At 35.6% G+C, this 12,493-nt stretch overlaps 1 protein-coding gene across 7 annotated transcripts in view; it reads left to right on the top strand.

The window, feature by feature from the left end:
* Positions 1-250: 250 nt before the first annotated feature.
* Positions 251-12,493, top strand: part of TASOR (transcription activation suppressor) — a 49,550-nt gene continuing 37,307 nt past the window's right edge. For 6 of the 7 annotated variants that reach the window (XM_058561477.1, XM_058561459.1, XM_058561468.1 and 3 more), the window contains exons 1-6: positions 414-804; positions 8,637-8,782; positions 10,279-10,371; positions 11,020-11,092; positions 11,537-11,628; positions 12,118-12,279. In XM_058561477.1, the coding sequence (XP_058417460.1) occupies positions 477-804; positions 8,637-8,782; positions 10,279-10,371; positions 11,020-11,092; positions 11,537-11,628; positions 12,118-12,279 (894 nt within the window). In that variant the 5' untranslated portion in view covers positions 414-476. Of the gene's footprint in view, positions 805-8,636; positions 8,783-10,278; positions 10,372-11,019; positions 11,093-11,536; positions 11,629-12,117; positions 12,280-12,493 lie in introns of all 7 variants that reach the window. The other variant, XM_058561486.1, reaches the window with a different exon arrangement.

Genomic DNA, 12,493 nt, shown 5'->3' with positions numbered 1-12,493 from the left:
GCGCGGTCCCAGAGCTCGCGGCTCGGCTTGAAGCCTATCTACCCCCACACAGCCCGCGGCGTCGATGTCCTCGCTGGGCGTTGCGGTCACCCCTTTTGGCGGGCTCGGGCGCCCCGAAGCTCCGCCCCCCGGTGCGCTCTATCCGCACCCGCGGAGGCGGGCGCCGCGCCCCCATTGGCGGAGCGATCTGCGATGGCCCGCCCCCTCCCAGCCCCGACGCGAGCACGTTGAGTGGCGGGGGCCGGCCGAAGAACTGCCCGAGCGAGGAGCGGCTCCTGGGGCCGGGCGGCACGTTTGGGGCGCCCGCTTTAGGGCTCCCGAGAGGCTGCTGGGTCGGGCGCGCAAACCGCGGCCACGGGGGGAAGGGGGTGGGTGGGCTGAGAGCAGCTCGGCGGCCAGGCCGGCCCGCCGCCCCTTCCCCCCACCCCCGTCGACCTTGTCGGCAGAAGCTTCCCGGAGCTCCTCACGCCGGCGCGATGGCGACTGCTGCGGAGACAGAGGCCTCTCCGCCGACGAACGCGAGCTGGGAAGGTGGCGGCGGCGGAGACGATGAGATGAAGCAGGCGCTTCCGGAGCCTGAGTCCTCCCCACAAAATGGCGGCGGCGGCCTCAGCATCGCGGAGCCCGGCGGCGGCGCCGGGCCTGAGGAGACCGCGGCGGCCGAGGCCGCCCCGAGCTTCAGCCACGAGCAGCCTCAGGACTCCTCTGAGGCGGGCGCGGCCGCTCTGCCCAAAGGCCCCGAAGAACCCGAAAGACCCGTTAGGAGGAGTTTTCAGATCCCCAGGAAGAGCAGAGAAAAGAAAGGTGGTGCTTCCCCTATTCCCCAACCCCTCTGTCTCTCTCCCCTCCATCTTTTCATTAGAACCTCTCTGTCTCCTCTTCCCACACCCATCCGAGACACGTAAACACGCATGCAGCGCCAGCCGCCTCTCCCCGCACTGCCACGGCCGCCAGCTGCTGCGCTTGGTGCGAGAGGAAAGCGGTGGAACCACGCTCCCCTGCTCCCCCTCTCCCCGTGGAAGTTGGAAGTAGCTCAGGTTGGAAGCTTGTCCGTAAGGCTGCAGCTCCCAGAGAGGAAAGATGGTGCTCGGCGCCCCTCCCTCCCAACCCCTGAAGGCACAGAAGCTGCTGTGTCCTCCTAAGGATGCTTCGGAGAAGTCTCACTGTGGAAATAGCCCGTGGCCATGGATTCTGGGGCTTTCTCCAAGGCCATTGCGTTCAGAGGACCACAAGTGCTTCTCCCTGTGGAAATTCTTCAGCTATATATGTGTCTACTTGAAATTTGCTCGATGTCAGCGTCTTCCCTTGTTTAGAAACCTCCATTAGATGTGATCCATGCACACGGCTATTTTCCATCACACTTCATTTCCATGTAGATTTTCCTTGTTTTTGAAGCGTTAGATTAAATAGTTTTCTCTCTTTTTAAATCCAAACTTTAGTTTCTTTTTTCTTGTATCTGAGAAGAATGGGAAGGTAGGTTCTTGGTGCAGTAATTTCCCTATGGAAAAAAATAGCGAGAGGTTAGCTTATGCCCAAGAGTCACCAGCTTGATCTTGCAGATGAGAGAACTTCAGATTTAAAAAAAAAAAGTCCAGTCTAGATTTTGGAACCAAGATGGGAGCAGTTACGTGAACTACGTCTACCCTTTTAAAGCTTAGTACCATATGGTGACACATTTGTAATGGAGATCAAGATTAGTATTAACCGTTTTCTGTTACACTATTTTTGACTATCCAGTGATTTAGGATATTCTGGATTTAGCCACTTGAAAGCCTTTTCATTTTACTGTGTGGTTCAGTTTTTCATGATTTACTTTGGAAAATAGGAATTTTTTTTCTTTGCAGAAAGCTTTTATTGGTAATTTGAATCTTAGTAACGACTTAGAATCTTGAGTGAAGCATGTCCTTCCTCTTTCTATGTGCATTACCAGCTCCATTTGCACAACTGAAATTGTTACAGCCTTTAATCAGTAAGACACAAAGTCAAACTGTTAATTTCTGTTTGGATGACAAAGCCAAGGAAATCCTTGGTGTGAGAAACCATGTTTGACAAAGATGAAGTTACCTTTTGTCCACTAGCATGAGGAGTGTTTCTAGAAATATCTTTTAAGTGAGTTAATGTAATAATATATTTTAGGGTTCAAAAGGATACTTGTAGAGGTCAAGGTTGTCAATTCTTTTGGTTTATTTAGTTAAGATGCATGGTATAGTCCATATGAGAAAAGTTAGAAGCCCATTCAGATGGGTTCTGGACTTTGCTTATGTGATAGGAGATTGAACTTTTTTCTTTTTCTTTTTTAGCTTGATAAAATTTTGAAGTCCTTTTTTTTTTTTTTTTTTTTAACGTTTTAAGTGCCCAAGAATGTGGTTTATGGTACATCATAAGCCATGATGTACCACCTTTTGACTTGATAGGACCAGAATATTGGCCTAGAAACCATCACAGTTTGGTTTGAAATGAGAGAAGGCACCAGGAAATGTTGAAAGGCACTGTTTGCGTGTGGTTTTTTTTTAATTAGATAAATCCAGAGGTTGCTGTACAATAGACTTCATTTGAACACACTAAAAGTGGAAATAATTGAGGAATTAGGAAATATAAAACCTAGTTATTTTCTCCCCTGAGTCTGATGCTCCTTGGGGAAAATTTATATTTTCCATTTTCACTTAGAAGCAAAAGGTTGTTGCCTTTCTCCTGTCAGGGAGGTTGTGGGTAAGGAAAATATAACACTGGACTTTTTCATGTTTAGTGGAAATGAATAATTTTTAACTTGTCTAAATATTTATACACTGAGCAGCAGCTGTTCAAATAGTGCAATAACAATTTAAATAGAGCTTTTAAAAATTAAATAAGCAGCTATTTTACCACCATGGACTTTATCCTGACTAAGCTGAGAGGAGTTAGTGCTTGGTGATATAATTTAATAGAAAAATTAAACTTTTTATTATTTAAAAAAATGCTTTATCAGAAACAGGGCAGCAGATACTGCTGTTTTCACACTTCATCCCAAAATCATCTCCTCTTGGAAGGCTTGAAAGGTATCCCTTTATGTGTAGGCTTGGGCTATGTATTAGTTGTGGTCATCTGAGTCTTATATCATGAATATTAGATCATTTTCAGTAGCTACCTTTGCTTGAACTTTTCAGTATGAAAGGTTCTGTTGCATTCATATTTTAATATGGCAGACCTTTGCTTGTGACTGCTTTTCCAGTGAAATTTAAAATAAGGACTTGAATATTTTTGGTACCTTAAAGGTAAATACTATGTGAGTATAACTTGTTGACTCAAAATTCTTTTCTTGATCTTGACAGAACATCCAAAATACTGCTGTTCTAATTAAGTAATAATATTGGCAAACACTTTATAGTGTTAATAAGTTGAGGCATTGTTCTAAGCAGTTTACATGTGTTAACTAAATCTCAACAATCCTGTGTGGTAGGTATTCCCATTTTACAGATGAGGAAACTGAAGTGCTGAGAGGTTAAATATCTTGCCCAAGGTCACACAGCTAGTAAGTAGTGGAGTTGGAATTTGAACCTAGATATAGAGTACTTATCACTACTCATAAACTGTAGCAAGACATTTCTTTTTTATAATATAAGGATTTTAGTTGCTTTTGATCTGACCTATTAAAAAAAGGTGGCTTTTTTTTTTTACTTCTTAAATTTAGAAATGTTTAGTATGTCTTCATCCCTGGGGAATTATGAGATTCAAAAATTATATTCATTTTAAAATGAACACATTTAATCAGTACTGGCAGATTAAGTGACCTAACTTTCAACTGGAAGAGTAAAATTTTACTCTCTTTTTGTATGTTGTGTTATTTATTTGCTGGGCTATTTTCTATAGTGTAAAGAGGCACTGTTCTTACATTTAACCAAATTGTAGAACTGCATTTTGTCAGTAGATGTTTTACTACTTTTACTCTAAAATCGAGTACCAAATGTCATCAAAAGTAAATTAAAATTGGTAATTGTATTTGATATAATTTTTTCCTCCAAAGTTCTTGGGAAATGAAGTAGTGATGATTCACTTTCTGGAAAATGTTTATTTATTGGTTAATGTTTCTGTATTAACTTCAGGATTAACTGCTCTCGTGCACCTGTGTCTCATGCAGGTGCGTCCATACTGGTCTAGACCAGGAGAATCGTTAGTTCTCCTCCCCAACCCGCATCTCTTCCCACAAAATTTGCACTTGTCTTTTTGAAGACTTTGGGGCAAAGTCTCCTCCTTAAGGAAATTTGCATGGTGTTTCAGTAGTTGTATATGAATGATTGGGTTCTAAGTACCATAGATCACCATACACAGAAGTAAACCTGAGCAGAAAGTGTAGGCAGAATCCAGTCATCCGCTTAAAACATTTGATAGGTGCATATAAATTCTAAGTAATGGAGCTAAAATTTTCTTTGACCTATTCCTCAGTCCAAAAAAAAAAGTCAGCAGTCATATTTGTCCTTAATCTCCGTAGATCTCTGCCAGCATGTTCATTCCTAATTCTGTACTATGTTCAACCTTCCTTTAGAGATGAAACACCCATTCCTAAAGTATTATGTCTGTAGCAATTTTATTAGACTGAAGAAAAGTGATTTTTAAAATATGTTAAGTAAATTATTGTGAGGAACAGTGGATATTCATTGTATTTTAATCATTAATACCAGTAGATATCAGAGAGATGGATTCAGAGAGTTGTAGACCACATGTGATCCCCAGCCTACTCTTTGCTATTTCCTTTTCTTCGATGAATTAGTTACTTTGAATTGGAATGTATGTTTCATATTACCCATTTGTATGTTTTGATAATGGTCCATCTTTTATTTTAAAAGTTTAGCTTGTTTTTACATATATGTATATATATGATAATTTTTTTTACATATACACATAATCTTAATACAAACACAAAGATTGGCATTGACATCAAATAAATTAGTAAAAGTAATTGAGGAAAAATGTTCTTTTGACTAAGGAATAAAGCTACTATTTGATGACGTAAATTTTATGTCTATTCCCACTGCTTAAATATAATATTAAATTCTTGAGTATGTTTTGTATGCTACCAGTAATAAAAAATACTTAATGATAGTAGGGACTGGGAGTCAGGAGACCGGAATTCTAGTTCTGATTCTGTAATACAATCAGTTTCTTCGTCTGAATTATAAATCTTCAAGTGCCTTTCTAAATCTGTTCTTCAGTCCCATAAAACACATCTATAATCAGTTTTGTCAATAGGGAAACCTTGTGAATTATGATCAGAAATCAACTCATTAGCCATCTTTCTGACATGCATTTGATGGAAATCCTTTAAATCCCTTAAATAAGGGAAATTATACATTTCTTAATGTGTGGAAGAGCTATTGTTACTGCTATTGACTTTTATAAACTAAAAAAGAGTGTTGTGGCTTTTGATTCTGTTAAATGCATTAAAATGAGAAATATTTAAGGGATTTGAGAGAAGACACATAAGACGGTAGAAAGAGCATAATCCTAGACGTCATTTTTTTTGTTCTTTTAGAGCTCATTTCCCGTGTCTGCGTACTCGATGTGATTTCCTGGTCTAAAATGAGGAACCCATTGTGTTCTTCCAGCTCTTGGAATGATTAGTTTCAGCTCTTATACACCCACCTTTTACTTATAGTTCAGAATATAAGATTTGGAGTTAGGCAGCCTGAATTTGAAGCCCAGCTGCCCTATTCATTAACCCGTGTAACCTTGGGCCAAGTTAACTGTTCGCTGTCTCAGTTGCATTTGTGAAATGGGCATAATGAACTTCATAGGGTGGTTTTGTTGATTAAATGAGGTAATGCATGTAAAGCTCTTAGTACAGTATCTGAAAAGTAGTAATGACCTACTCAATAATTAGACTCAGTAATTGTCAGAATCCGGGCAACAATATATTGAATACTGACTTCCTTAAGTGAAATGGATGATTAATAAAATGTTCTGTTCCCCATTTGAATAGTCACAGGGTTGTGTTACTGCCCCAAATAATGGCCCATAATTAAGATTATGATGTATATATGTTTTCTATAGAAGAAGTGACAGGATATGTTGATCAGGGTATACCTAGTGTTCAAAGGATTATTAAGGGTAAAATAGACCACCAAAGAATGTACATTAAGAACTTAAACTTGTTAAATTTCTGAAAGTACCATTACCAGCGCATTGACTTGAAATCCTTGAAAATACTTACAGCATATTTTTATCTTTGTAGAAATGATAATTGGGAAGAAAAAATAGAAATTATAACTCTGGCCTAACTAGTAAAGCCAACGGAGGCATTTGAAATCTAAAATACCTAGGACACAGATGTTTATTGTTAGACCTAAAATCTTGCACCTTTTTCTATATTTTCATTCACAAGAATTTTATCATCATTGGCAGTCTACTTAAGTACATTTGACATGACCTTGGAACATTGCTTTGAAATGAAACAGAAAAGTGTTTTTTTGAGAATAATTTGAACGTAATTTCTATATAAATTTATGTGATTTAACTCTAATTTTCCACTTATGATTAGATTGATGGTGGAAATAGTGTTGGGGCAGCTTAACTAAGGAAAGTTTCTTTTATGTAGACTTATAAATTTTCACAGAAATTTGAAGCCTTGTGATACTTTTTGGCACATTTTAGATATCAGAAGTCATTTAGTTTAGAAACATAAAAATTGATCATGCATAAAACCCAGTTTTTAAAATCATGCTTGGCCCGTTTTGGATGTGAAAGCCTATAAAGACTGTTTCACGTACTGTTTTCCTTGCCAAGGTTTTCCCAATTTAGTTGGGAGCAGATAAAATGTTTTTTCTTACCACATCCTATAAAACAAATCTGAATTCAGAGACTGTATTTCTCCCTCTTTTTTGAGATTTATTTTGTTTTATATATTACTGGATTGTTGAATTTGTGAGACCTAATTTAAAATGACAACAATTATATTTTGGTAGTTGTAGAATATATTTGTATTCAGTAAGAGAAAAATCTTGACCAAGTTGATTCCCATTTTCTTTAGTCACTTATTCATTCATTCAGCTTACTTGGGGCCAGTGTGCACAGTTCTAGTTACTGGCGTATGGTAAAGATAGAGTAATGAACAAGGCAGATATAGTTCCTGCTCTCATGGAGCTTACAATCAATTATATTCATTGGCTACAAATTTGATTATAGGACACTTTCTGTGTTTTAGTAGTTCTTTTTGAATGCTTTATTTTTTTTCCTGCCTACTTCTAGACAGTGTCTTGATTGCATTGTTAACAACTGTTGGCTTTATTCCTTGTTTTTTTTTAGTATACGATCCCAAAGTAGTGGGAACCATTTGTTCTATACACATTCTGTTACTGAAAGCTATATTTTTTTACAGACTCTTGTAAAATTTACATGATTTGGTAAATGAATGGATATATCATTTGACATCATGTCCTTTAAAGCCTGATAACTGTACAGAAAATATGGTAAAAACAGCTTATTAGTTAGCTGTTGTCTAGTACCTTTAAGAGTATATACAAATAGAACACTATGTTTTCAGTAGTGGCCTAAAGGTAATTTAACTGTATTATGTATTGACTCTTTATGAATAGTATCTTGAAAAAAATTAAGGTAATAGAGGGTAACAGAAGTTCTGTGAATACTTCTATCTACAGTGAAAAATAAGTTGTTCCTTTTTGGTTTTGGGAAAATTTATATGTATAGACTTGATGTTTGAAATTTATTAGTTAAACTATTTCATGTATAAAGTGGAAATTTGAGGTTCTTAGACCAGTAATCCACTGGTCCAAGAACAAATTGGGTCTACGCCTTAAGTATTTTAAAAATTAAATGGACTGTGGAAGAGTTGGAGGAGTGGGCAGTAACAACTTTTATTGCCTTACGTTGCACCAGATGCTGTGCTTAGAGCTTTTTCCATGTGTTGTCTCGTGTGGCATGTGACATGTAGTGGTTATTAGGATAGCTAGAGTTCCCCTTTCTACAGATGAGAGAACTGAACTTACGTTAAGTGATTGATTTACCCACGGTCTCCCACAAAGCCGATAAATGCTAGATTTGATATTTGCATCCAGGTTTGACTCCTAAACTCCACGTCTTTCCATTTCACTAAGTTTTCATAATAAATGTCCTACTACTTTTTTATATTGGTAATATAAAAAGCCAATGGATGGAGCATATTTTACTCTAACTTTAGTACTAAAAACCAAATAGAATTCATTTCATTTTATAGACACCTAAAGTGTCTTAAATGGTTTTATGCTTTCACTTAATGATTTAAGCATTTAGTTTGTTGAAATAAATGGTCCTAGACATACTACTTCAGTGTAACATAAAAGAGGAGTTGAGATAAGTATGTGCACAGGTTCTTATAAGAGTCTAAGCAGTTTATGTTGCCTAATGTGGCATCCCTAAAGTTTGCAAAATTGTAACCTTGTCTGCAAGTGTAATGCCAGATGCTCATTGCTGAAGGGATTGGTCGATGTAGGCAACTGGTCTTAATTTTTCTTCAATGAATTAATAAGTATGTCTTGCATATCACAAAATAAGATAGCCTTGATGCCTTTTTTACTTTATTTAAAAGTTATATTAACAAACCCACAAAAGTATAAGAAACTATATTTAAGATGGAATAATCTTAAATTTAATAATGTTTTTTATTTTAGCACTTTTTCAGCCATTAACTCCAGGCTCTCGAGAATTCGAAGATGTTTTAAATATTCTCCATTCATCTTACCTTGAACCAACCTCAGTAACAAATTTTAACTACAAACGTGCTTGTTTGATACATAATGAGCTTTTGGAAAAGGAGGTATGTTTTAAGTTGTGCTTATTGTAAGATTCTTCACCACTAATTAATAGCTTGGAATTTGTTTTACTTTCGTTTTTAAAAAAAATGCTAAAGTTTTTGGGAAAGCCAAATTATGGAAGGGAAAACAAGTTTTTTTTTTGGAAAACAAGTTTTAAATGACATCTTTTTTTCCCTCAACATTGTTGACATAGCACTACATTTATCTCCTTTGTTAAATTAATGTGCTATTATGTAAAATAAGTTCTTTTACTAAAAATGAATCTTAAGCATAGGAATAGCTTATTGATAATGGCTTAATTGTAAATTAGTAACAAGGCTTTTTGCTGTTTCAAATGCATGTTAATTAAATGGAATCTCTAGTAGTATATTATGTCTAAATTGGAAGATAATGAAATCAAATGTGTATTTTTTTTTTTTTAGGATATGGTTAACTTTTTCCCCAATTACTGTCTGATAGATGAATTATCTTAATATCATTAGTAAAAATTCTTAGTAAAAAGTACCAACACAGGGGAACAGTTAAGCATGTTAGTGAATTTAAGTTGCACATACAAATTAGAATATTGAGTTTTGATTTAAGAAAAGCCGGCGTGTGTAATTCTGAGGTAATACAAATGAGACTTTTAGAAATATTTGATGTGTATATTGCTTTCTAATGTACATGTAATACTATTAATTTCCTACTTTTATAAGTTGATTAACCCAGTGCTACCAGAATTTAGCTTTGAAAGGATCCCTAAAGTAGATGAATGTTATTTGCTCCCAGAGAAATTAAAGCCTTGGTAGTTTGATGTGGTTTCATGGTATGATAGGGATTATTTGCTAATTTTATGTGAAAATTTAATCTAAAGTTTCGTTAGTTATATTATTGAAGATCAGTAATGGCCTGCATACTGCAAGTAAATCTGTTAGATATGGGCTCCATATTTTGAATGCATGTATGTCTATTTGCTTGTATCTAAAAATGAAAGCCAGCAGTTTAGTGTGACTTAGAGTTCAGATGTACTTATACCAAGTTACTCATTTATCCTGGGAAAATGTATGGAGTATGTCTTATGTGCTTAGTATTGAGAATACAGTTATAAAGAAATGAAACATTTTTCCTTGTCCTAATTAAGTTTATAGTTTAGAAGTTGGTCATTTAACAGAGATTTATTAAACCACCTACTGTATGCAGTGTACCACGTTAAGTAAAATGAGAGATCCAAAGATAACTAAAACATGAACTTAAAAATCTATGGGAGAGTTGGAATATGGTAAAATTTTAATAGAAGTGTAGTTAAAATTGATAACACTACATGCTTATTTCACTCTATTGTAAGGGTAAAGAGCCAGTTATAATGGGAAAAAAAATTAAAGTACAGAAATTACAGAGAGGGAAAAGATGATTTCTACTTTGGTAGGTTTGGAATTTCTTAGAAATACAGTTCCTGAAACTCTTAGCTTGAAAATGTAATCATATACTAAAGAGTTGTTATAGATTTAATTTCATTTAGTTTACAGAAAAGCGAAGAGAACTGAAGTTTGAAGGTCGTTTAGATAAAGAACTTTCAGAATCCTATGCATTTCTGATGGTTGACCGATATCAGGTGAGTGAACCCATTTTATAAAAAGCAATTTGAGGATGTTTCCACTGTAAGTTACTACTTTTGCAGTTATTCAACAATACACTTGATAGTTATAAGCTAACATTTTCTTGATGTATAAGTGGAAGAAATGATTCAGTAGGGAAAGGTATTTCATTGTTTTGTAATTTTTTTCAGATGTGCCCATTTTTTCTCTGCCCAAACCTATTTTCTTTCCCTAGAATGTGCTTGATAATGAATAATTTTCCCTTTATTAAAACAGATTATCTTCTATATTGTTGATTATATGTGCTGGGAACTGTTTTTCCTTTTTTAATTAAAGAGGTTTAGGTGGAGTACTTTCTCTTTACATATTTTACTAATTTTAGTTCTCTCTAAAAGGGGATACTTATATATATGTAACTGGCATGAATTCTGAGTATCTGTTACACCTCAAATAAACAAAAATGGATTCCAGCTATGGTTACACTGGAAGTGTAAGGCAGTTTCATATTGATATTTAGTCATAAACTGGCATATATATATAAAATTTCTGTAATGTAGAATATATATAGTTTAGAAGCTTAGATTTTATTTAAAACAAGTTTATAAATTATCTTTTCACACTTTTAATGTATTATGATTGCAAGATGAAGTGTTTTGTTTATTTAGGTTCAAAACATATGTGAAAAAGGATTACAGGTGGGCCAGTCCAAAATAACAATTCTTGGCAGTCCTTCCATGGGTAATCTTTTTTCTTTTTTCATTTATCTACTATTAAGTTGCCATTTAAAAATATATTATCTAAAAAATATATATATATATAAAATCTAATTTTGCTGTAGTCCTTATAATTAAATTCATGTATACTTTGTCATGTTTCCAGAAAAAGAGACTAGTTTCAGCTTCCAAAATGTAAAACCAGTTTTATCCTTTGTTTCTGATTTTGCATACTTCAAATTGATCAAAGAGTATTTTTTTTTTAATGTCCTAGTGATTTTGAAAAATTTGATTAGTTTCCTGTTTTTTCTGGTTTTATTTTTGCTTTGGTTAAATTTCAACTATCTTTACTGTCATTACATTTTTTAAGAGGTGTCATACTTTTTATCTCTTATGATTAGGTTAAATATTTGGATTTTTTTGTATTCGTGTCCTTATTCAAATTCTGTAATTTTTCCCTCTTTACTAGGTATCTATCTTTCTAGGTATGCTGATTTATTACAAGCTAATCCTTTGGAAGCTGGAGTAATGGGCGATGTTGTTATTTTTAAAATAATGAAGGTAATTTCAACTTTTGCATTTCGTATATCAAAGACAGCATTTGATTTGGATTCTAGTTGACCCTGTCTTTAAGAATTTGATTAAGTTAAGAATCAGTGCTTGCTTGTGTATGGTATATAAAAATACTTTAGAGATTGGTTTGCCATCTTTGATCTAAGCTTACCGTGAGTTTACTTTCCTTTCCAAAGGAAAGAATGAAGAAAAGAGGGGAATATGTTGGTGATGTCATTTAGGCTAGTGAAGAATGTTGTGAATAAAATTTTTATTTCCTTGTTATTAAACAAATTCAAACAACACTTTTTTTCGTGCTTAATTTTTTCTTACTGCTTTAAGATTGGTAAAAAGTGTTGGGTATTACTTTATTACCAGGTATTAAAGGAAAAAACTGTTGTTATAGGTGATCTGTAGTCAAAGGAGTGTTTTGTAATGTTAATGTCGTATAGTAAATAATTAGGTTTAGGTGCACTTAAAAAGTTTTCTCTATTTTAGGGTAAAATAAAGAGTATATATGACCCCATGGGTGTAAAAAGTTTGGAATCTGTATTAAATAAAAGTGCTTTGGACCCAACACCAAAGCATGAATGTCATATGTCGAAGAATGCGAATAGAGTTACATCACTTTGGGCATACAGAGCCTATGAGCTTACTCAGGTAGGTGCTTGGATCCATTTTAGTGTTGTGACTTCATATCTGTTTGTCATCAAATCCTTTAAAATGTCTCCCTTTCAGTTCCCTCTGCGACCACACCAGTCTAAACTCTAGTTTCCATATATCACTGCCAGACTCCAGTGTCTCTCACTGCTGTTTGTTCAGTGTTTCCAAGATGGCTCAGAAACGTACTGTGTCTCCTCAGACTTACAGAGTA

The sequence above is a fragment of the Diceros bicornis genome, chromosome 2, assembly GCF_020826845.1.
Source record: "Diceros bicornis minor isolate mBicDic1 chromosome 2, mDicBic1.mat.cur, whole genome shotgun sequence".
Lineage (NCBI taxonomy): Eukaryota > Metazoa > Chordata > Mammalia > Perissodactyla > Rhinocerotidae > Diceros > Diceros bicornis.
Note: the sequence above shows the minus strand (reverse complement) of the source record. Positions and strands in the feature narration are given on the sequence as shown.